The 23,380-nt window shown below is 43.3% G+C and overlaps 2 protein-coding genes and 1 long non-coding RNA gene across 8 annotated transcripts in view; 1 reads left to right on the top strand and 2 right to left on the bottom strand.

The window, feature by feature from the left end:
- Positions 1 to 3,228, top strand: part of PWWP2A (PWWP domain containing 2A) — a 36,055-nt gene extending 32,827 nt beyond the window's left edge. For 4 of the 5 annotated variants that reach the window (XR_015251168.1, XM_086706492.1, XM_086706431.1 and 1 more), the window contains one exon: positions 1,050 to 3,228. Coding sequence is in view for 3 of the 5 variants with exons in the window: in XM_086706492.1 (XP_086562618.1) it covers positions 1,050 to 1,151 (102 nt within the window). In the remaining 2 variants the exon portion in view is untranslated. The remainder of the gene's footprint in view (positions 1 to 1,049) is intronic. The other variant, XM_086706299.1, reaches the window with a different exon arrangement.
- Positions 1,331 to 8,472, bottom strand: LOC147584164 (uncharacterized). Its single transcript, XR_015251252.1, has 5 exons — positions 7,785 to 8,472; positions 5,760 to 6,018; positions 5,111 to 5,251; positions 4,576 to 4,672; positions 1,331 to 1,595 (listed from the first exon to the last, which is right to left on the bottom strand). It is a non-coding gene; the product is annotated as an uncharacterized LOC147584164 (long non-coding RNA).
- A 3,078-nt stretch (positions 8,473 to 11,550) lies between these two features.
- The window catches only part of TTC1 (tetratricopeptide repeat domain 1), a 47,002-nt gene continuing 35,172 nt past the window's right edge, over positions 11,551 to 23,380 (bottom strand). For both annotated transcript variants that reach the window (XM_025923516.2, XM_025923515.2), the window contains exons 6-8: positions 22,402 to 22,550; positions 19,833 to 19,887; positions 11,551 to 12,174 (exon numbers count right to left, since the gene is read on the bottom strand). In XM_025923516.2, the coding sequence (XP_025779301.1) occupies positions 12,041 to 12,174; positions 19,833 to 19,887; positions 22,402 to 22,550 (338 nt within the window). In that variant the 3' untranslated portion in view covers positions 11,551 to 12,040. The remainder of the gene's footprint in view (positions 12,175 to 19,832; positions 19,888 to 22,401; positions 22,551 to 23,380) is intronic.

Genomic DNA, 23,380 nt, shown 5'->3' with positions numbered 1-23,380 from the left:
ACTTTGAAATATCTGGAAGTTAAACATTGGGAAGGATGGGGGTGGTTTTTCTTTTCTTTCCTGCATTCTGTGTTTGTTTTGTCAGTTATTATTCCACTGAAAACACCATAGACCTTTGGCTTAAAAGTACATTTGACCAAAAAGTCGTCATTCTCTCCACAATCACCTCTTTTGGAATTGAGGCTCTTATTGGTACTAGTCTCCAGGCTTGAGAGGCGATAACCAGGGATTATAGAGGGCTTCAATGGGGTTCTTACCACTTGGTAATAAAGGGAAGTTGATAATGTTGGGCAGAAATTCTTGTCATGCTTCCTGGCAATCATTTTTATAAGCTTTGCCCTTTATAAATGTTTTGCTCAGGCTTGCTTTTTTTTGGAGGTATGGTGAAGAGGGCCTCTGCTCATGATCTGGTGTGATAAGGGACGCTGTATCTAATGAGTGTACATAAGTGGCCTTTGAGTAGCGAAATGGCGCTCTTGATGCCTTCTGATGTGCTGTGTGTAGCTCTGGGAAGGCACCCTCCACCCCTTTTTGCTCTTTATACATATGTAGACAGTATGCTGTGCAGCTGACTTGCACGTAGCTTGACTTGTTATATAAATTTGCTCCCGTGTGTAGGCAGCCTGTGCTAGAGGAAGGCCTCTGGTGCTTCAGAGTGGTCCACAGCAGCTGAGGATTCAGAGAGTTTAGTATTGTTTCTGGTGAGGTAAAGAACATAAAGCCGCACAAAGAACAAAACTAAAATCCCCCCTTTATTAGGCAAATGTTCATCAGGTATTTTAAAAAATATACTCAAGTGCAGATTGTGTGAAGGTGACAAGTTTTGTGTTGGAATTTGGCCAGATGTACCTCGGAAATAAAATGAACGCTTCTGCTGGTTTAAAGTGGAAGTAAATTGTTTTCTCAAATATTGGTTAAGGTTAGCTGATTTAAAAGAAAAAAGTATGATCCTATAATCTATGCAGGGCTGAATTTAAACAAGGACATAATTTTTCTCCTATTTACTTGTGCTTAACTACCTTTTCTTCCTTTTCTTTACTGTATTTCAGCACAAAGACATTAGCAGGCTGCTGGTTTCATGGACCTGTACCACAGTGACACAGAACACCAGAGCATCAGGACTGAATGAAATTGGAGATTCAGATTTTTAAAGCTGCACTAAGAAGTAAATGTTAAGGCAGTGGTTAAAACCAACAGTCTATAAAGGGGCACTTGCAAATTGTGCTATATTAAACTGAAGACAAGGCATTAGGGGAATGTTTTATAAAAAAATAAACCATTGCAGTAAGTTATGCATGAGAGGAGGAGAAAAGTGATACGAAACACGCAAGGAAATCACTTGAATTTTATGTATGAAGAATCACTGACCGTAACTTTTTTTGAATGTGAAGTTCTTACCAGTACAGTTTGGACAGGCCTAAGAAGGCAAGGGATGATGACAGAGAAGCTGGATTATTTTTTGAACTAAAACTTTGTGCTTTCTTCAAGGTTTTGTTAATCAGTTCAGCTATGAGCAAAGGCATTTCTAGAATGGATCTCCTGTGAAACAGCAATAGTCACATATGCCGAGGTGAGGCCAAGGTTTCCTTCAGGTGCTGGTGGAAACAACAGAAAAGATGATCTAACATCCTGCTAAAAGGATGGCAAAGTGCCCCACTCCACCCAGCAAAGAGATTTCGGACCTTTTTCTTTCTTTAATAAAGCAGGGCTGTATTATCTTGAATATACGTTTGCTTGTTAGAACATATTAAGATGTATTTATTTGCCACCAGTATTTAACATTTGTGCACATTTTCATAACAGCATTCTTACCTTTTAAATTCTGACTCAAGGTGGATAGGCTAGTGTTGATCTTAGAGTGAAAATGTGTACTCTAAGAGCTAGTTCTTAATCCTACTGAGGTGGAAAGGCTTTTGCCCTGAATTGTGATGTGGACCTCTCTCATGGAGAGCCCTTCCTTCTAAGTGCAAGATACTCCTTCTCCCAGGTGTCAGGTGGGACTTGACCCTGGGAACACGTAGTAGGAACAGACCCATAAAGAGCTTTCACGCATGGAAAATGAATTCTTATTAATGGAGACCATACTGTTGCTTTGGTCTTTGGAAAATACATATTATGAAAAACTTTAATTTTTCTTTTTAATGAATGGAGAAAACAGGAGAAAACCAGATGGACCTATTACTACTACATTTTTAAGGCATTTTATATTTGATGGTGCCGTACTTTTAATAATAATACTGAAGTTTTTTAGTGGCAATGCTGATTTATTTTTTACAAGATAATCCATATTGATTACTTAATACAAAAAAAAGGGAAAAATGCCAAAAAATAAAATACAAAATTCATTTGAAGCAACATAACATAACTGAACATTTGGCTCCAGTGTTCAGACTTTCCATAATCTTACTGTATAGGTTTGGAATTACTTAACCCCACACTCAGGATTAAGAAAAGGGTCTGGGTAAGAGTTGGGAAACATTTAATATACTTGACTAGGACTTATTTTACGACTCAAGAAGAAAAGGTGAACAGTCTTCTAGTGAGCTTAAACAAATGTTGATTACACTGCAAATAATTAAGTTTGGAGTGCATTCTAAAGTCTTTTTGGAAAGTTCTTGATGAAGTCATTACACACGTTTGATCAAATCTGAAAAAGCTCAGGAACTAGCAGCAGGGAGTTCTAAAGATTACATGTACTTCTGTGGCGCCCTCTTAGACTTGGGTCCATCTTGTTCTTTCAGATGTTGAACACCAGCAGTACCTTTCAGGCTCACTTTAAGAACCAGAGAACTCTAAGCCATGGTGGGTTGTACAATAAGGATTTGTAATTAAGCTTTAGAATTCTTTGCGCAGTGATGGAAATGACCAAGAAATAATACAAAGGCAAAACCTGATCTCTCCCAATTCTTTTTAAGTATCTATTTTTTCTCATGACAAAACTCTCAAAGGCATTTTGTTATAAACCACATTTTCATTTTTTAATAAATGAAATTTGGTGGTGTTTAAAACCTAGACATACCATGTTGCTATTTCACTTTTCATTGCTTTAGTTGCTTAATATTTAAGCTTTGCTTCATGCTACCTTTGTATTTCAAATCTTCACAAGCCTATTTCATTTTGTAGACTTGAATGACAAAAATTGTTTCTCATCTAAAGTATGCTAAGACTTCAATGTTAAAGAATGTTGTGTAACATTTATCCAATAAAGTCTTGATTTTGTAAAATTTAGTTATCTAAAAACTTTTGTTTACTTTTTAGGAGATTTTTTTTTTTTTAACTATTAGGACTCAACCACTGTTGTTCTTTAGGGAGCCGTTTTAAGTAACACTGCCTCCTTAGGCGAACAGCCTGTAAGTTTTTATTTAATCACCGGGAGATTTTATGGGACCCTCTATGATCAAAGGATAGAAGAAGGGTGAATAGTTTAATTAGGACCCTGTACACAGACATTACTGTTTTCTTCAAATTCTAGTTAACCTATACTGTAATATTGTTTTCAGGAGTATACGGTTTTCTTTTCTGATGGAAACAAATTTACTACCATTCAGAGTTGGATGTGATTAAGTATCTACTGGTAGGTTTAATTTTAAGAAGTCCTGCCCTTATGGATAAATGGTTGCTTCTTTAAAAGCCCAGCATGTCTGGGGCACCTGGATGGCGCAGTCGGTTAAGCGTCCGACTCTTGATCTCGGTTCAGGTCATGATCTCACACTTCGTGGGTTCGGGCCCTGCATCGGGCTCTGCACTGATGGTGCAGAGCCTGCTTGAGATTCCGTCTCTCCTTCTCTCTGACCCTACCCCACTTGTGATCTCTCTTTCTCTCTCAAAATAAATAAACTTAAAAAAAATAAAAGGCCTAGCATGTCCAATGTGTTTGAGCAGAAACACTCGTTTTCAGGAAAAAATTAGCCTTTTAAAGCCTACCAGAGAACTGAGATTTTTCAGACCCAAAAACTTAAGTTACTGTGTCTCACCCCCAAACCAGCTCATTTGAGATAAGCAATTCTTTAGAAGGCTGCCTGTTATTCCAGAGTATATGCAGAATCTTTAAGCTCAAATATTCTCCCATTTCAGTTTATCTATGTAAGTGTAAAGATGAGGCCACTGGATTATGGCTCTGTTTATATTTTGTATCCCCCCCTGAAGTTTCCTACTAATGGAAATGGAACTAGAGAGAACCAAGGTAAAGAAGCCATGCACACATCATCTGGAAGGCTGCCACATGACACCCACCCCGCCCCGATACAGTCCAGATCATGTTATATACATGTGTCAGTGTGTTTACAGACACCCCTCTTAACAAAGGAGAGGGGATGAATGATGAAACCCATGGATACAACTCAGGACCTTTCTGGTCTTCATATAAGGAAATGTAAGTTTGGATTCATGCCCTGGAATCCTGTATGGAATGTACCAGTACCTCCATGGACATGCCGGGTATGTCACTGCAAATATGCCCTACAGATAAAATTAAGCTGTTTTCCTGCTTTTATACCTAAGAACTCATTTTTCTTCTTTCAAGTAATGATTCTTCCCTCAGTGCTTTGAATAGAGCTGTGTTTTCTTTAAGCATACCTTGCTCTAGTGGTGAACATCCTGCCAAATCTTTGCTTATTCACAGTGAAATTTCATGGCCTAAACAAGTAGGTATCATATCAAGAAGGTAATGAACCTGGAAGGAAAGGGTATACGTCAGGAATACTGTGTCAGAGGAAGAAAGAGCTGGCCAAACCCAAGCTGCTAGGTCACCGTACTTAAGCATACTTCTGGGATTAGCCCTTTCCCGATTCCCTTGTGAAACACATTTGTAGAAGCAACCTTCTGACTCAACGGAGGCAAAGTGAGTTGGTGACATTAAGAGGATGTTTCTATACAGATAACCTGCTTTACAAGTATGGATTCTAATCTAAGGTCTACCAGTCACCTTCCTGACAGAAGAATCACACGGTGACCTCACTGGCCAAAACCATGGAAGATGGAATTTTTTTCCCTTGAGTGAACTAGTCTATAATTTTGTGCTTCTGAATTCTAAGCTCAGTGCATGATTCCTGAGTGGACAGCTCAGATCTGTGATCTAAAGCAGGTGAACCATATCATCAGTCTGAAGTACCTTGAGGTAAAGGAGTTGTCTGCTGTGTCACTGTTCCAGAAAAGCACAGCCAGGGGCTTCAGTAAGACACAAAGCAACCTTGTGGAAGACAGGGATGGGGCCGGGGATCCTTCACATGTTTAAATGAAGCTGCTCTAACACCTGTAGAAAACAAGGCAGTTACTCTTGACCTCTGATGTCAGCGCTGCCAACGGCAGGACCTCATCAGTGTCACGCTGCCTCAGGAAATCACCCGACCTTCTCTCCCAGTTAACTTCGTGAGGAAAAGTTGCAAATAGCGTATTCTATTTTGGGCTAGTCAAACCATTCCACAAAACACTGTTGTGTACGTCAGACCAAGTACCAGAGACCATCCACCAAAGCCTACATTCTTTGAGATGTAAACACTGTTCTCCCTACTTCACTCCATTCCCTTGCTTCCCATTCCTGGCCTCCCTGAGGACTTCTGTCTTTAGTCCGCCTGAAGACTTTACCATCTGTGGATTTCTAACTTGTTACATTTGGGGAATTGGAGGGCACTTGGGTGCTCAGGTGGCCTTAGGTGGCTGCCAGGTGGGTGTTCAGGTGGGGTGCCTGATGTAGACATCCACCTGACAGCATCCCACAGGGGGACAACAAGCTTCCAGTATCTTTTTATCTAGCTCCTCACCTTTGGCACTAAGGATTTCCCGGAGAGGCTTCTGAGTTGGTTCCCTTCACATCCGCCATGATGCCTGATGGCTTAGAAGCCCCAGTGCCAGGCAGGAGTTCCCATCTGGTTGGGCTGTATTTTTTCAGCAAGCCAGAGCTCTAGGAGCTGGGACCAAATCGTGGCTGAGAGTGGTTAGCTATGCGCTTCCTGGGCAATGAGACAGCAGGCCGTGCCGTGCTTTAGCTAAGAGGGAAGTGTGGGCTTCCAAAGTTGCCTCCTGAGTGAAAGCAAAAACAAGGTAAAGAGTCATATTTCTAGTTCTGGCTGATAGAGCTTAACTCCTATGTGATGGAGTTTATTCCTAGTTTGCAGACCTCACAGAGTTGGAAAATTCTTATTATAGAATATTCTAAACATCTGTAAAGTAGACTAGCATAACTAACAAACCCCATGTATCCAACCCTAGCTTCGACAATTAGCAGCTTGTAGCCAGGAGGACTGAAACGTTTAATGCTCTGAAGTATGAGGGCCATGCTGACTAGTTTTCATATACTCATGTTACTAGTTTCTTGACTGCCCCTTGAAGGGTTTGAAGCAATTGTTCTGATACTCTAGGGTTATTTTAGCCCCACCTCTCGGGTTGACGGGTAGCAAGCAGTCCATTGCTCACTTTCAGAAGCACTAATGGGCTTGGTCCTAGTGGGGACTCAGGGCAGCTCTTGGCAGACAGCAGGAGGCAAATGGAAACGATCACCTTTTTCTGTCCGGCTTTTAACCGTACAGTTTCCTGAAGGTACAGACTTCCTAGCCCCTTCTGGTACAATGTGCACATGCTTCCTCTTTTAAAGGAAATGCAGGTGACGGAAGGACTAACTAAGCTCATAACTATCGAAGTGGGGGGGGGGGGCGGGGGGGAGTGGGTTGTAGGGTGAAAAGGAGCATACACACCTCGCTAAAAGTGTTCCAAGATTTTTACTAGGGTTTGGGGGTATCAAGCACACAGTACACCCCAAAAGACGTATTAGAGGAAGAGTTCAATGCCTTCAGAAATGAGGGGGCGATGAAGGGAAAGGCTGGCTTACGACAGGAAGTGATCACAGCAACACAGACACAGAAAAGGCAACAGCCGAGCTGGCAGTGACCCCCGGGGCTGCCCCTGGAAGACTGAGCTCCAGCAACTCTATGCTGCCTTGTAGGCCAACAGCAAGCTTAAGGGAAGTTCAGATAACAGAGGAAAAGGGACAGAGGCTTAAAGCACTGATTCTTCCTGTCCTAGGAGGTTTCTCAGATTGGCACCCTGGTCTTAGAGGGTTACTGGACCTTGCCCTTTAAAGACCTTAAGGATAATGGGGCGCCTGGGTGGCGCAGTCGGTTAAGCGTCCGACTTCAGCCAGGTCACGATCTCGCGGTCCGTGAGTTCGAGCCCCGCGTCGGGCTCTGGGCTGATGGCTCAGAGCCTGGAGCCTGTTTCCGATTCTGTGTCTCCCTCTCCCTCTGCCTCTCGCCCGTTCATGCTCTGTCTCTCTCTGTCCCAAAAATAAATAAACGTTGAAAAAAAAAAAAAAATTTAAAAAAAAAAAAAAAAAAGGATATTAAAGCAGCCATTCACCTGCACAGCTGTTCCCATCCTCCTTGATCTTCCCCTTTGACATTTCAATTTTTGCTAAACAGGTTGTAAAAGACAGGATTCACAGGTCTGGTTAGCTGTTAGGATCAGACAGACAACTCGGCAAATACGTCTCCCAATCAGGTTTACATTTAATACCTGCTGCCAGTTCTCTAGCCCATGACATTTTACTCAGTAAAATCCCTCCCTCTGTCTTTCTAAATCAGTCTGGATTCCAGCTTCAGAGCTGTGTAAAAGGAATTCAATTACATTTCCAATAGGCTTGGAGGCCAGCTCAGCGACCCACAGCACCAGAAATAATCACCAGGCCCAACATTTCCAAGAGCAGTTCCCTACTTTTAATGCCACAAAATGTTGCGAGAAATAGGGACTTTCGTCATTTAAGACTGAACAAGCATTCATGCCTTTGACTATACCTGAGTTAACTCTGAAGGTCCAATGTGTGAGGTCTTGCCATTTTACTGAAGTTCAAATGTAGGCCCAGTGCCACGATGTTCAGGTCATTAGCTAGTAGGCTCAGCCACTCCCCAGCCTCCACATCTCGGCATGGTGTAATATTCTCTATTCCTACAAGCACAATAACTTGTAATAAGATATGGAGTTCTGGGGGGTGAGACAAGGGGCAAAAGGGTGCGGGGAAGGGAACCCAGGGGCAGTGTTTCTGATGGAAGGGAATCATATACGGAAAGTCAGAGTTCTTAGGAAAAGAGGTTGGATCTTAAGAATAGAATATAACCATAACTCAGATGCATGACATGAGGAAAAGGAACTAATCTACAGTGCACTCCACAGAAAAAGCACTAGATGAGTAGGACTTTGTTGTAGGAATAGTCCCAGTTTCCTGGGTGAAACTCCTGTGAACAGAAAAGTCGCTCATGTCAAAGTTAGAGGGGTGGTTAAGACATAGTATGGAAATACAGAGAACACAAGATTCAGTGGAAATGTGATCTGGGAGAGGGTGGGGAGGATGAAACTACAGAACAAGGTGGGGATTTCTGAAAGTCTCAAGACAAACCCTTACAAGTCTCTAAGATGCAAAAATGAAAATTTACAGATGAGAAGACATATGCTTACAAGCCAGATTGAATGCTCAACATCTCAGGACATTTTACATGGCTGCACAAGATGGGCTCCCCACTGGCTTAAAGTGACTTTCTTTACAAAGTGTCTTTTTAAGCTTCACAGTGTATAAGTACTGGATTCACTGTTGAGAAATCCTAGCTGAGCCCTCTAAATTAGCCAGAACTGCACACCTATCCAAATAAAAACACTACTGTAGAAAGTTCTGGGACCATTAACTGTAGGGTGTTAAGGCCATTCTGGGCAATACACAGGGAAGTTCCAGATCAATCCACTGGTCTCGACTAGGTGAAACCAAGCAATTATCTTTCATTGCCTCCCACCATATTCTTTGGAAGGTGAAAAATAGCACATAAACCTGGCTGACACTAAAAACACTTGCCAGATCTTAAGATTTTGAGGAAATGACTAGTTTCTACTTACCTTGAGATAACATACAACGGTTAGTAAAGGAGACATTTTAAAAATCAGGTACTAATCAAAGGGTACAGATACTGGAGACTTCTGGATTGTGATGGTTATTCACATTGAAAACACTTCTTGTAGAATGCTCTTTAATACCAATTAACTGGGTTTCTGGTAGAGCAGTAGGTGTTGGTGCTATTAAAAAAAAATAAACATGGCCCTTACCTTCCAGGAGCTCATGGAGGCAGGGAATAGATCATATTATTTAAATAATATGTATCTTAATAGTCTTCAAGGAAACTGTTGAAGGAGATCCAAAATTATTTTGATCCATCATGATATTGTCGGAGTAAGAACATATACAATATCAAATGCTTCAATTCTATTCCATTCATTCTGTCAACCATTTTCAAAAGGTTGAATCTATTTTTTCTTCCAGATTTGTAAACAGAGAAATAATTGTGGTTGATTAAAAAAAAAAAAACAAAAACAAAAAACTCCTTGGCTTAAGAAATTTCACACTTAGGGGTGCGTGGGTGGCTCAGTCGGTTGAGTGTCTGACTTCGGCTCAGGTCATGATCTCACAGTTCGTGGGTTTGAGTCCCGCATCGGGCTCTGCACTGACAGCTCAGCCTGGAGCCTGCTTCGGATTCTGTGTCTCCCTCTCTCTCTGTCCCTCCCCTGCTCGCACTCTCTCAAAAATAAACGTTAAAAAAATTAAAAAAAAAATTCACACCTAGTTAGATTCTCTTTCTTTTCTTTCAAGATTCATTGTGAGATTTCAGCAGGGTAGTGGTGGTGGAGAAGGGAGAGGAAGCAGAGAGGAAGGCCTAAGAAGCAAAACCTGGGCACCTGAGTAGCTCAGTCAGTTGAGTGTCCGGCTCTTGATTTCAGCTCAGGTCATGATCTCACGGTTTGTGAGTTCAAGCCCTGCGTCTGGTTCTGTGCTGACAGTGCAGAGCCTGCTTGGGATTCTCTCTCTCCCTCTTTCCCTGCCCCTCCATTGCTCATGCTCGTGCTCTCTCTTTGAAAATAAATAGACTAAAAAAAAAAAAAAAAAAAAAGCATAACCTCTGGAGCCTATGGCAATGACAATGTCTTAAGGAAGGCTGTATCTAGGCAAACATGTCTATTTCCTCACTCCCTGGAGGTTCAGACAGGTGCTCAGGAATCTCAGCTCCAACCTTGGCTGAGTCTCAGCTGTTGAGCCCAAAGTCAGAATCTGGCAAAGTAGCTCTCAAAATGTGATCTGAGGGGAGCCTGGCTGGCTCAGTTGGTAGAGCATGCGACTCTTGATCTTGGGGTTGTGATTCAAACCCCATGTTGGGTGTAGAGCTCTATTAAAGAAGAAAAAAAGTGCCCTGAGGCCTGCCAGGAATTCCTGAGACCCTTTCAGGTCTCTGAGAAGTCAAAGCTATTTTCGCTAATACTAAGAGGTAGGTCAACTGCTTTTCTCACTGTCACACTGTCATGGGTGTGCCCGGTGTAGGATTCGCCAGGCTACGTGACGGAATACTGTGACAACCTGAGTGCAGAAGCAGATCTGAATCCTGCTAGCCTCTACTAAGCCACACGTGAAAGAGATTTACAGAAATGTAAAATGATGTCATTCTTCTTACTGAAATGTTGTTTTGGAAGACATTTTTCTAAAACTATTGTTTAAAAAAAAAAAATATATATATATATATATATATATATAAACAAGAAATATATTTGCTATTTTTAAAGGAATTAACTAAGTATTTAAGGGACTTCTCAGTTTTAATTTCTCATCTGGTAAACATCAATGGATAAAATCCACATAACCCCAAACACTCTTCAAACGCTCTGGAGTGTGAGGGTGCTGAGGTGAGCGACCTGGGAATCGCTGCTCTGGCAAAACGGCTGCACAGGACGCCATCACCACCGAGAGCCGGACATGGGCCTTTTGGCCAAAGCTCCTGCACAATCGCTGTGATTCCTCACACACACTTTTTTGAGAACTTCAGATGCCAGATTTATCATAAAGACAGCAAAGCAAAAGTAACCACGTGCTTTCCCCCTCTCCTTTTCCCCTTAATTCCATTTCAAAATCTGGAAGACAGGCTTAGCATAGCACAGAGTTAACACTGCACATCATTCTGCGACCGACCAATGCACTGCACTTTAAGGGGCTCTGAGGAACAGATCAGAGCCGTGGCACATCTGGACACGGGGCAGGACTGCTGCAATGTCACTTACAGAATTATATGGGCACTTCAGTTCTGAGATGAAACTTGCAAGTCACTGCCTTTGACACTCAAACCAGAACTGAAAGCTTTCACCAACAATCAGTGATGACTAAGAAAGCCCAAACCTACCTTTGAAACCTCTGGGTTCGTGTAGTCTAAAAGAATATGGTTTTGTCTGGGATTCACATACCGCTCTTCTTGAATGGTGCTACTTTAAGTTGAAACTGTTAAGATTGATGCTTGGGCAAAAACACTGATCTCATCATGATCTGCACAAACCTGAAGAGGCCCAAGACACTGTGTGAGGTGGTTTCTGCATTCTAGTACCTGGCGGAATGGTCAGTTCTTCAAGATCATCTTCGAGGTGGCAACTAAGACTGTGGGCAGATCTGTGGATGCTGGTAACATTCAGCAACACTGAGCCTGAAGCCAGAGGAGCCTTCCGCTTTAGCTGTCATTATGGGGACAAAATTCACAAGCCAGCTCAGACCGTCAAAGAAAGCGTTTATTACCACAGAGGAAACCAGGAGACGCTGGAGCCCATGCCCGGCGGCCTGAGCAATGTGAGTAATCAGGGAGAGGGGGCAGCAGGCGGGAGCCTCATGAATCATGTCTGGGTAGTCTCTGAACCTGGCTTGGGCCAGGAGACACTTTGGCTGGGCTTGTGTGTATAGCTCAGGGAGGTCAGCTTTGACAAGCAGGCTTCTGCCCGGACAAAGCAAAGGTCAGCCAGAATCAAGGGTAACAGATGCATAGACACCACCTTAAAACGGAAATCAAATTAGGCTTATTACATCAGAAGTGCATTTGACCTGGATCATAAAACAAGAGGGAGAAGGGAGCACTGGGCCCTAGCAGATAGCCTGTCTTTGAGATAAGATGCTTTTGAAAGTTAAATATTGGCAGGGCCTTCCCCCTTGCTAACAGCGAGCAGCATACAATCTCCAAGCCAGCTTCAAAAGCTACTGTAAACCTTGTTATCTGTTATTATTTGGATTTTGAACAAAATTGATGGAGTAGGAACCAGTAGAGGAATCCTGTTTGATCTGGAAATTTTCGGTGGAGAGTCCAAAAGGTCGAAGAACCAAGTTCCCAAGATCTTTTAGTTTACCTGCAATGTAAAAGTGGAAATTCAAATAAATATGGGGAATAAACAGATGTAGGAAGACCTCGACTGATCCTGCCTTCCTATCTGATTACAAAATATAAAGGACATCTCTCTTCAGTTAAAGAAACTCCTGCTTTTAAAATTATGAAAACTTTAGCCCCCTCAGCAGTGTGGTCACACTTTAGGGCCACCCATCCCCAAGTTTTTTTTTTTTTTTTTTAAAGTTTATTTGGAGAGAGCAAGTGGGGGAGGGGGGGAGAGAGAGAGAGAGAGAGAGAGAGAGAGAGAGAGGGAGACACAGATTCCAGAGCAGGATCCAGGCTCTGAGCTGTCAGTGCAGAGCCTGATGTGGGGTCTGAACTCCTGAATCGTGACATCGTGACCTGAGCCGAAGTTGGACACCTAACCAACTGAGCCACCCAGGCACCACCCCCAAGCCTGTACTTTGTAGATGATCTTCCTGTCCCAACAGGCCAGGACCAACAAAGGACACAGGCCCTGGGATGAGTGATGGCCAAAGTGACTGCTGCTCCCAGGGGGGCTGAAAGCATACTGCCGAGCCCCAGGGCCTGGTGCTAAGGGCAGTGGACCCTCCAAGTCTGTTCTCTGTGGAAAAAGCAGCAGCCACCTGCTGCATCCAATTCCACTCAGCAGACTTCTACTGAGCCTGGGTTCACACTGAAGAGCTTCCTGCTTTACTAGGGAAAGCCTTAGCTTCTACACCAAACTCGTTGCTTCTCAGGAAACAGGGGTTCTTATTCCTTTGATGGCACCACCCACCTCAATAGTCCAGTCTCTTCTCCCCAAGATTTGGGCTTTACTCATTAATCACAGGTGCATTCACGTTTCAAAAACCAAAATTGAGACACGTGGTATAAACAAGGAGTTTTATGTGGATTCTACGTATAAGAGTGCCACAGAGTTTGTATGTCAACAGCTGGAGATTTATAGGGACTTATGGGGCAATGGGATGGAATATTTGAAGGTAGGAGCATTTTGGAAAATCTTTGGCTGGAACAGGTGAATACACAGTTTTAACTCTTTCTGAACAATTGTTCTTGCAGGTACGCTTCCAATGGAGAGGAGCATGGGGGTAAAGGGGAAGAAGCCCCTAACTGTCAGAGCTACGGGTTCCTTCCCACTGTCCCACTTGTTAGCAGCTTTCTCTCTCTGAGGCCTCCCACCTTGAAGCAAAGCCCAAGCAGAGAACTTACAGATGCATGGCCTTCACATGTCAAGGCCTTTTCTAGTAACTCATTGCAAGAACTTTTGGTCTCAGTCTAAGACTTATCCCCAGGAGGCTCCCAGACCCAGGCTAACCAGTCTCCAGACAGGCTTCCCAAACTTAAACCTGGATCACACGTGCTGAGTGCGCCTGTTTGAGGAGAGGCGCTGGCAGCCCATCCCCACACCCAGGTGCCGCCCAGAGCACACAGCCTCAAGTGGATGGATGCCCAGGTAGGGGCCACAACAAACAAAGAAAGGAGGGGGCATCCTCAGGTAAGCATGAGTCACCCAGGACCTTGGCGGTCTGTCCTGGGGTTGAGGAAGGAGGGCAGGGGGGAAACACACATTTAAAGAAGCCAACTAAAAGGTCACTGCTGGCACAACCCTTGGCTCTTCTGACATGGAGCGAATGAAAGGAGAATGAATCTCAAGGGATGTTCACACCACGCTTCCCAAGAGCAGCAGCGCCATCTGGCAGCCTCCTCTGTTTGAGCGCCACTCTGGACTGGCGACTGAGCCCCGGGTGCCCCCTGGATGGAGGTCTTGCTGCGAGCCCATCTCACTGCACAGCAACCCGTGAAAGCGCCAACTGTACAGGCTCTGCCATTTGATGCAATGGGAGCTACAGACTTCGGAGATGCTCTCGGTCTAGCGGGGAGGCAGACACAGGAGCGAGGTGCGCCCTGAGCCCCGGGGAGGAGCTCTCCGCCTGTGCGGGGGTGAGAGGCACCTCAGGAGAGACTACACTGCAGCGCGCTGAGGAACTGAGAGGGGCAGGACGCTGGCATGCCACTGTGTTCCGTGGATGGCAAGGGGACAGGACTTTAAACTGCAGATGGAGAGGGACAGTTAGGGCCTTCTGCAGGTTCTCACTTTGCTTGCCCTGCTGAAGAAGGTGCCCACCACAGTGAGCCTTGCACTTTTAGCTTAACTGATTCTCTGGACGGCACTCATGAAAACGTGCTTCCCCAGATGCCCTCTGCCGACACCTGCATGTCCCAGTCAATGACCGACTGAGCTCGGTAGGGGCAGACCAGGTGCTTTGACAGGTGAGTGGGGCTCCCCGATGGCTTTGCTGGAACTTTCTGAGCACTACATGCTGGGTGAGACTTCCTACTCCGTTTCCCTCTATCCTCCACAGCCATCTGACAGCTCCCACCCCTCTGCCCCACTTCCCCTTCCAGGTGTTTCCCCGATGGGTTTCTTGTACATCTAATCTGATCCTGCTTCTGTTTCTCCGAGGACTCAGCCTGCACACAGGCTATCATTCTCCTTCCTTCCGTTCTCGGCCTTTCTAACATTCCGCAATAGTTTTACTATGTGATCTCCAGATCAGAATGTGGGAAGTTCTGCCTGCTACGTGAGACAATGCACACAAAGTGCCTGAGACACCTGATAAAGACACGATGAAAAAGTCTCCATGTTAGAGACGACCTGAGGTTCCCAGACTTGAATCTGACCAACAGTCCTAAGTTCACATGTGTGGCATCTCGCTGTGTGGTAGGGAGGCAGAGACAGGAGACAGTCACTTCACCAGAATAAGCTGAGATAGGATGGGGAAGACAAGACACACACACACACACACACACACACACGCCAGTTCACGGGGAAGCTGAGATATGAGTGCCAGGAGAGTCAGTAAGAAGATTCCTTCCTGGGGGTGAGGAGGGGGGAGCCCTGCCAGAGCTTCTCGTGTAAGAGTGTCCATGCGAATCATCATCAGAGGACAGACAGGACTGTAGTCATTTGAGACAGAGGGAGCGGGCAGGGCTGGCAAAAATGGTTTGGATAAATGTATAGAGAGGGGTGGGCAAGGGCAAGCAATGTGTCCAGTGGGCTCGGGCATGTTCTTATGAGCCAGGCCAGAGTCTATGGCTCTTGTGCCACGGGGAAGGCCACTGAAGATTTGAGAACTGAGCTTTAAGGGTTAATAATGCTGTGGCAAAGGAAGAATGAAAAGGAGAGCCTGGAGGTGGTCCTGACAGAAAGTTAGTGCAACATTCTGGGAAAGCAGCCATTTATTTATTCACTGAACAAATATCTAAATGCCTATAATGCTGGGTAAAGAAGTTCTGAGGGGTGCAAGGCTGTCTTAGTTGGTGGAGCGTACAACTCTTGATCTCGGGGTTGCGAGTTTGAGACCCACACTGGGTGTACAGATTACTTAAAAATAAAATCTTAAAAAGGAAGAAGAAAAAAAGCTCTGAAATCAGACTGAGGCCAGTGAGAATATAAGGGAACAGAGTAAAACATTATGGTAGAACCAATGATTTTTTGGTTGAAAGATGATTGAAAAATTCATCTTTTGCTGTTTATGGTTACAGTAGAGAAGCACCTTCGGTAGAGATCATGCTCATAAATATACTCACACTCACCCTCAGGAGTTTCCCTGCTGCTGTTTAGAGTCCGGTTGGATGCTCAGAGACTAATGCAGCTTCCTGGTCCCTCGGACAGGATCTGCCACATTAGCCTATCTGCCACCCTTTCCACTGGCTGCCAAATTGTACGCTTTCCCTATGTAGGCAGTAATCAGTCAGATTTTCTTATTTCCACTTGGAGCAGATCTGGCACCATCACTCAGCTGGGAAGTGTCAACATGTCCGTGTTAGGATCTCATCTATTAGACTAACTGCAGGCAAAGAGAAGAGTCCCAAATTGCTTGTGCTCAGACAGGAATGTTTATGACTAGAGATCAATGCTTGTCACTGGATCCAGATCTGGTAAGTGTTAGTTTCTATGCCTCCAAGCAACACTGTGTCACAATAACCCAATGGACTCTTACACATAACTTCTCCTTGGAGATACCGTGTGCCAGTCCAATCACCCTGAGGAGGGCCAGGAATGCCATTTGTTTTCACTTCCTTAAGAGAGCTGGGGTTGGGGCCCAGCAGGACACAACTGAATCCCGACTCACTGCATTTCCTCTTATGAGGCAGGAAAACTAAGCCATGCAACTGCCTCTTGCTTTCCTTTGAGCAAAAGGAAAATCAAGCACAGAATATGGAAGATAAAATAATTCACAGCCAAATCAAATGCCTACATTAACTTTTGGGTGAAAGTGGAGGCTGAAATAAGCCTTCCCAAGAACTGTCAAAGAAGCAGGAGTGACTTTTTTTTTTTCTTTAAAGTTTACTTATTTAAAGAGACAGAGAGAATGCAAGTGGGGGAGGGGCAGAACAAGAAGGGGACAGAGGACCTGAACTGGGCTCTGTGCTAACAGCAGAGAGCTGGATGGGGGGCTCGTACTCACAAACCGTGAGATCATGACCTGAGCTGAAGTCAGACACTTAACCGACTGGGCCAGCCAGGCGCCCCAGGAGTGACTCTCTTGAGAGGAGCTGGAGAAGGAGTGACTCTCTTGAGAGGAGCTGGAGAAGCAGCAACCAGGGAATGAGGCAGAAAGCAGGGCAGTGAAAATCTACAAACTGATACTCTCTGAGGGAATAATGACAGCAAGGGATTGGTTTAGAGACACTCATGTGGCCAGAGCACACTGCATGTGGAGTCTCTAACGAGCATCAGGCAGAGTGGCATGAAAAGAAATATGAAAAAAAGACCCTGGATTCCCATATTCACATGTATGACTTCAGCAGTTTTGTTTTTTTTTTTTTAATGTTTATTCATTTTTGAAAGACAGAGAGAGACAGAGCACAAGCAGGGGTGGGGTGGAAAGGGGGACACAGAATCCGAAGCAGGCTCCAGGCTCTGAGCTGTCAGCACCAGAGCCTGACGTGGTGCTCAAACTCACAAACTGTGAAATCATGACCTGAGCCGAAGTCGGACGCTCAACCAATTGAGCCACCCAGGCGCCCCTATGACTTCAGCAGTTTTAAGAGACAGTGACAACGTCAAGGCTTTCTTATGACGTTGGGTGAGGGAGCTGGTTCTAGGACCCTCTACTATGCAGAGCAGAGAAGCACCTAATGCACGGAAAGAGCCAAAAGAACGTGTCAAATCTTTGCAAAGACAACGGACAGGTTACTTCCAAGTGACCTTACGTAGCTCTTGAGCACGGCATCATACAAGATGGTGTTCTTAATTCAGTTCACAAATGTGCACTCGTTAGGTTGCTAGTGGCCAGGAGTGAACACCTGAGAAACTTCAGGAATCAGGAGAGCAGAAATATGTTCCAAGAGGGTGTAAGGAGGTGATGGTATGAGTGGAAGAGCTGGGCTGGATGGGAACAAGGCCCAGGCGTGTGCCACAATGGCTGGGCAGGAAGCAGCCGCAGGTGCCTATGAGAGGGAAGCATTACTGGGGTTGTTCTAATGATTTATGTAATTTTTTTTTCTAATAATTTTCTCAATAACAGGCTAGAAAGGGAGAAGCAAGGATGTTCACCCTTTCATTAGTCCAACTAGGATTTTTTCCTTCACGGAGGCAGCTTTATGGCTCTTTTTTCTAACAAAAAGGAAGTCAACTTACTGAGAAAAGAAAAAAGAAAAAGTCAGAGATAACTGAGCAAACTTAAATAAAAAAGCTCATTTTGTTAAATAATGACCTCACTTTGTAAATGCCAATGACAAGTGGTATTGAGCAGGCTTTTAAAATCTTTTAACTGCCAGTTTTTAGCAGAAGCCAGCATTCCAGAGAAACCAGCACTAAAAATTGTGTGGTCCACTGCAGAAGGCTTGCTCAGAATGTCTAGGGGTGAGATTATTCTGCCGTGAGTGGCCCCTGAGGACCCCCCAGCAGAGGAAGCACAGCCATGGCACCTGTAAGGGGGAGGGAAGAAGTCCGGAATGCTCTTGTGGGGCTGTGATTCCACCTCAAGAATGCTCTCTCCCTTTTAGGCTCTCCTACAGTGGGGAACACCTAGAGGCAGTATCTTATTCATGATCCTTCTACTGAGTAAGAATGTAAAGGAGTCTAGTTATTCATACTTTTTATGTTTAACAACAAACTGACATATGATTTACCAAGCAACTTAAACTGCTGAAATCCGATGAGGGGAGAAGTCATTACAGAAGAAACTGAGAATGAACTCAACCTGAATACTTCAAACGAAGGGGACAATATAAGTAAAACCCAAAGCTACAGAGACAGAAATTTTGGCTCATGAGAATTTAGAGGGACTCAGCCAGCCAGGCAAGGAGAAATGGAAGTTTTGATTCCATCGGGAGTTGACAATGGCTATAAGATTCTGTCTACATCCATCCCTTCACGATTTCAAACTGGCTCAAAGAAACAGACCCGGAGAACAACAAGGGTCTTTTCCAAGTGCACTGTGGCCACCCCAAATCTCCTCCAGCCTGAATCTGGCTCAGCTAAGTACAGATACTAGCTTTTTTCTAAAACAAAGAGTCACTGTTAGAATAGGTGAAAAATTCTCTTTTCCCTTTTCTTTGAAGAAAGAGTACCTCTAAAATAATTTTTTTTTTGCTCAAACAAGGTGTCAATTAGGGAAAACTGTCAAGTAGGTGTAAATTAGGGAAAGAAAGAGCCTTTTTTGGAAAAACTGGGGAATGCTCCAGAAGTGTCCCCAACTCTAAAACAGTTCTTAGCAGGAGCGAGAGGTTTTGGATTGTCCAGGTTTAATGGCTTGTTCTCAATCAGTTCTGCTATCAGACTGATCCTTTGGAAAATATGTTCTCATTCTCTGGATACTGACACCTATGCGGTGGCCATAAATGGCCAAGTCCAATTTATTTTAAGATTTTTTGTTTAGGCCCACCTGATGGCAATATATTAAATTCAATTCACATAGTAGATTTAGAAAATATTCATAAGGTAAAACACAAAGCAGATCTTGAGCAGGGAAATACGAGACAGGTTATAAGCAGAATGTGCTGGAGAGCTCTCTGTCTAGGAAACTTGACTCCCTTGAGTCAAACAGGCTGTTCATGGGAAGGCTTCTCTGACCCCAACTATAAAATGCTTCGGCAAATAAGAGAAATAAACCATGAATCCATTTGACGTATGCTTCACTCACACTCCTTTGTTCTCACCATTTATTCCTCATTCCTGACTTCTCATGTCTTCTCAAACACTGAAGGGACTCTCATGCCATTTTCAAAACAAAAATTCCCTTAGTTCTGACACAGTATCAGCTGGTAGTGACTATACTCTAATGAAATGAAAAACATAAGTCATTTACTCCATGAAGAAACTCAACTCTTCTCATGAAATTCATGACCTGAAATAGTTGTTAGTGGGATCCCAGGTTGAATCACATTTTACATTCTTGAAGGCAGGAAAAACTAAATAGAAGCTTAGTTTTTGAAAAGCTGACACCCTCTCTAAACCACTCTAAACCTCCTGGAGTCCAAAACAGCTCAAACTCACTAGGGCCATGGTTTGGCTCACACAACAAATGAAGGGCCCCAGAGCTATTTCTCACTGTTGTATTCTCCTCCAGCAAGTACCAAATCCTGCTGTCCGCATCCTGCCTCCCAGCTACCAGGGCCATGGGAAAGTAAGGGGCGCAAACTTACCTAACATCTCTGCCTTTAGCTTTTCATTACGTTCTTCAATCTGCTTAGGTAATCTCTGAGGGGAAAGGAGGAGAAACAAGAAGAGCTGGTGAAAAATCTTCTGGCTTTGTTTTGAAATTGAGCAACACACACTTAATGTGAAAGTCAGAGGAGGTGATGTACATATATATGATCCTCTTAAATACAGAAAAAAACCCCACAAATATTTGTGGGTGAGCTACACAAAGGAGTTTTGTCTGGTTCACTGCTATACTCCCAGTTCTTGGCCCAGTGGCCTGGGAAGAATCTCAATAAAAATTTGGTGAATATACACATAAAAAAATTTCTGAAAGAATACATACCAGATGTTTACAGTGGTAATATTTAGGTGGTAGGATTATAGTTTATATATTAAAAAAATTTTTTTGGCTCATTTATATTTTTTAACTTGAAGTCCTTTATTAATATAATCTAATTTGCTAAGAAGGGGTCAGATCAATATTGGATGTTCCTAAATGATCACCTAGCTCAGGGTTTTTCAATCTTGGCAACATGATATCCTGGACTACGTAATTCTTTGTTGTGGGGGTTGTCTTGTGCATCTTGTGCAGGATGTTTAGAGCATCCCTGGCCACTAGATGCCAAGAGTACCATGCTGGTCATGACAACCAAAGTGTCTTCAGACATTGCCACATGTCCCTGGCAACCCATCCCAAATCATGCCAGCTGAAAATCACTGATCTAGATCAGAGTCTCAGATGGCTGCTTTTAGCTCTATGATTGGCCCTAAGTACTCTGCGATAACCCAGTTATAATAATTCAAAATAAAATAAATTCTTTATGCATATGACAACTAATATAAAAGGCTTCCTTTTACAAACGGTTTAAACCTAATTTGCCAAGGATAAAGGCTACCAAGAATTTAGCCAAGATTTTAAGAACTCTATTCCTTTTCTCCATGTCAAATTAAGTCAATACTACCACCAGAGATGTCAAAAGTCACATAAAGCACTAAAACTGGTGTCAAATTTACTTATGTATTTTAATGATCCGAATCAGTCTTTTTCTCATTGCTCCATTTTTAGATAAATAAAAAATTTGTTATTACCGAAGGAATTCATCTTGAGGGTGCAAAAACACAAAGCAAAACAAAACCCAAACCACCTAGGACATTAATGCAGGGAGACTGGTCAACATCTCTCAGGTCTGCTTGGTGGAATAATGATCTCGTGAAATGAGTGGGAAGTCCTACATGGCGGGGCCCTGCTCAAATGCTCTCAGCATCCAGACAGGAAATGTAACCTAGGAAATCAATCAGTGTAAGGCAATAGAGAGCAGCATAGTCAGCAAGGAACTGAAGAGTTCCAGCCGAATGCCAAGACACAGGAATTCAAGAAAGATCCAGTATGTCCACACCTCCCAATTTTTAAGAGGGATCTGACTTAGATTTTCATCTAAACCTTTCCATTTTAAAATGCTGCCTTCGATGAAAAAAATGTCCCCGCCGTCTCATCTCCTGGAGGCCTGTAACCTGTGCTGTGTGCTGGTGCAAACGACAGACCTCTCTGTCCTCATGGCCAGCTGGGAAGTTTGGCAGCGAAGAAGACTGTTTAATGAAGTCAGTGTTTCTCAAACGTATCTGAACATCTGTTATCTGGGAGGGCGATAATACAGACACATCCAACTCTGCAGCACGTGTGTTAGAGGGGTGTTAGAGGGTGTACTGCTCTGCACATTAGAGACCAAGAGCAGTGCTAAAGGTAAAGGCACAGATCCAAGGTTATTTTTAAGGGGAGAACTCCAGTAATATGTAGCTAATTGACAACTGACCTAAAAATACTGTGATGTTTATTAGAAGCAAAAGGATCTACGGTGCCATGGACAAGAATAAGAGTCATTTTAAGAAAGATAAGGAGGCTAATTTGGAATATATTTAATTGGAAACATGCTGGCCATATAATAACTAGAAACTCGGTGACTGAAAAAGATGGACAGAAAACCAGAGTTTATGATCTAAAACACTAAGATTCATTTTGGACTAAACTGTACAACTACAGTGGACAAGATCTGCCTAGTCCAACAATGAAACCGAGTTCTTATTAACCCTACAGCTGAACAGAATGGGGATTAAATGGCACATGGTCACAAAGTTAGATCTCCCATATATTTTGTTCCAGGTGCTAGTCCATTATTCGTGACTCCTTAGACCGTATTTGTGATTGGTGAATAAAATGACAAAAGTGTGAAAAAAAAATATTATAATATAAATATATAAAAAACAGAACGTAGTTGGGTCCCAAAGGATTATTTAAGATTCAGTGAGTAGCAATACACGGAACAGAAAAAAAAAAACACTTAAAAAAATTAGGTTTACCAGGATACCTGGGTGGCTCAGTCACTTAAGCGTCTGACTCCTGACTTTAGCTCAGGTCATGATCTCATGGTTCGTGAGTTTGAACCCCGCACTGGGCTCTGTGCTGACAGCACAGAGCCTGCCTGGGATTCCCTCTCTCTCCCTCCCTCTCTGTCCCTCCCCCACTTGCTATCTCTCTCTCAAAATAAAAAAAATAAATAAAAAAAATTGGTTTACCATGCAAGCTTCTCTTGCTTGATGTATTGATGGATCTTTTTCTAATATGGATTTATAGTCCTCCAGGGCTTCATCTAGCTTATCAGTCTTCTCATACAACTCCGCTCTCCTCAATATTGCCCTGATATAGCTGGGGTTTAACTGAATAGCTGTAAAAAGAGAAGAAATCATTGTTACCATGAGGAAAAAGGGCCTGCACATCCTCAGCTATATCATGTTTCTTTATTAACCATCCTCCGAAGGTCTAAAAGGAAGAATCATTTGTCAAAGGCTACACCTGGCACAGGCAAACTTTTTCTTATAAAGGGCAAGACAGTAAATATCTCAGGCTCTATGGGACAGATCATCTCTTTTGCAACTACTCAACTCTGTGACTGTAGCACAAAAGAAACGACAATGTATAAATATATTTATTATAAATAAATAGATGGCTGTGTTCCCATAAACCTTTGTTTATGGACATTGAAATTTGCATTTCATAATTTTCATATATCACAAAATATTTCCCTTCTGATTTCTAACCACTTAAGAATGTAAAAGCCATTCTTAGCTCATGGGCTGTACACACGCAGGTGGCAGGCTGGATTTGGCTTGATGATTATAGTTTACTAAACCCTGGCCTATACCCAAAGTCCTGTTTTCACACACTTGTCCTTCATCTAGTTCACAACAGGCCAGAACACAGAGCCCATGTGCACAGTGCCAAAGTGAGCAAGAATCTGAAGGTACTAATGAAAGAGTTGAAGGAACAGTTTGGTGGCAGATTCTGCTATGATCCTTTTTTCTAGGCCTCAATGACTGAGGTTATGCTTAACTACTGAGGCTACATGTTTAGCTAAACCCCCATTGTTCCTTCAAACTTGTGTTCCAACACCTTTAGGTCACTGGTGCATAACACCCTTTCCTTTTTTTTTTTTTTAATTTTTTTAAATGTTTGTTTATTTTTGAGAGAGACAGAGACAGAATGTGAGTGGGTTAG

This window comes from Puma concolor, chromosome A1, assembly GCF_028749965.1.
Source record: "Puma concolor isolate L17-30 chromosome A1, mPumCon1.1.hap2, whole genome shotgun sequence".
NCBI classification, from domain to species: domain Eukaryota; kingdom Metazoa; phylum Chordata; class Mammalia; order Carnivora; family Felidae; genus Puma; species Puma concolor.
Note: the sequence above shows the minus strand (reverse complement) of the source record. Positions and strands in the feature narration are given on the sequence as shown.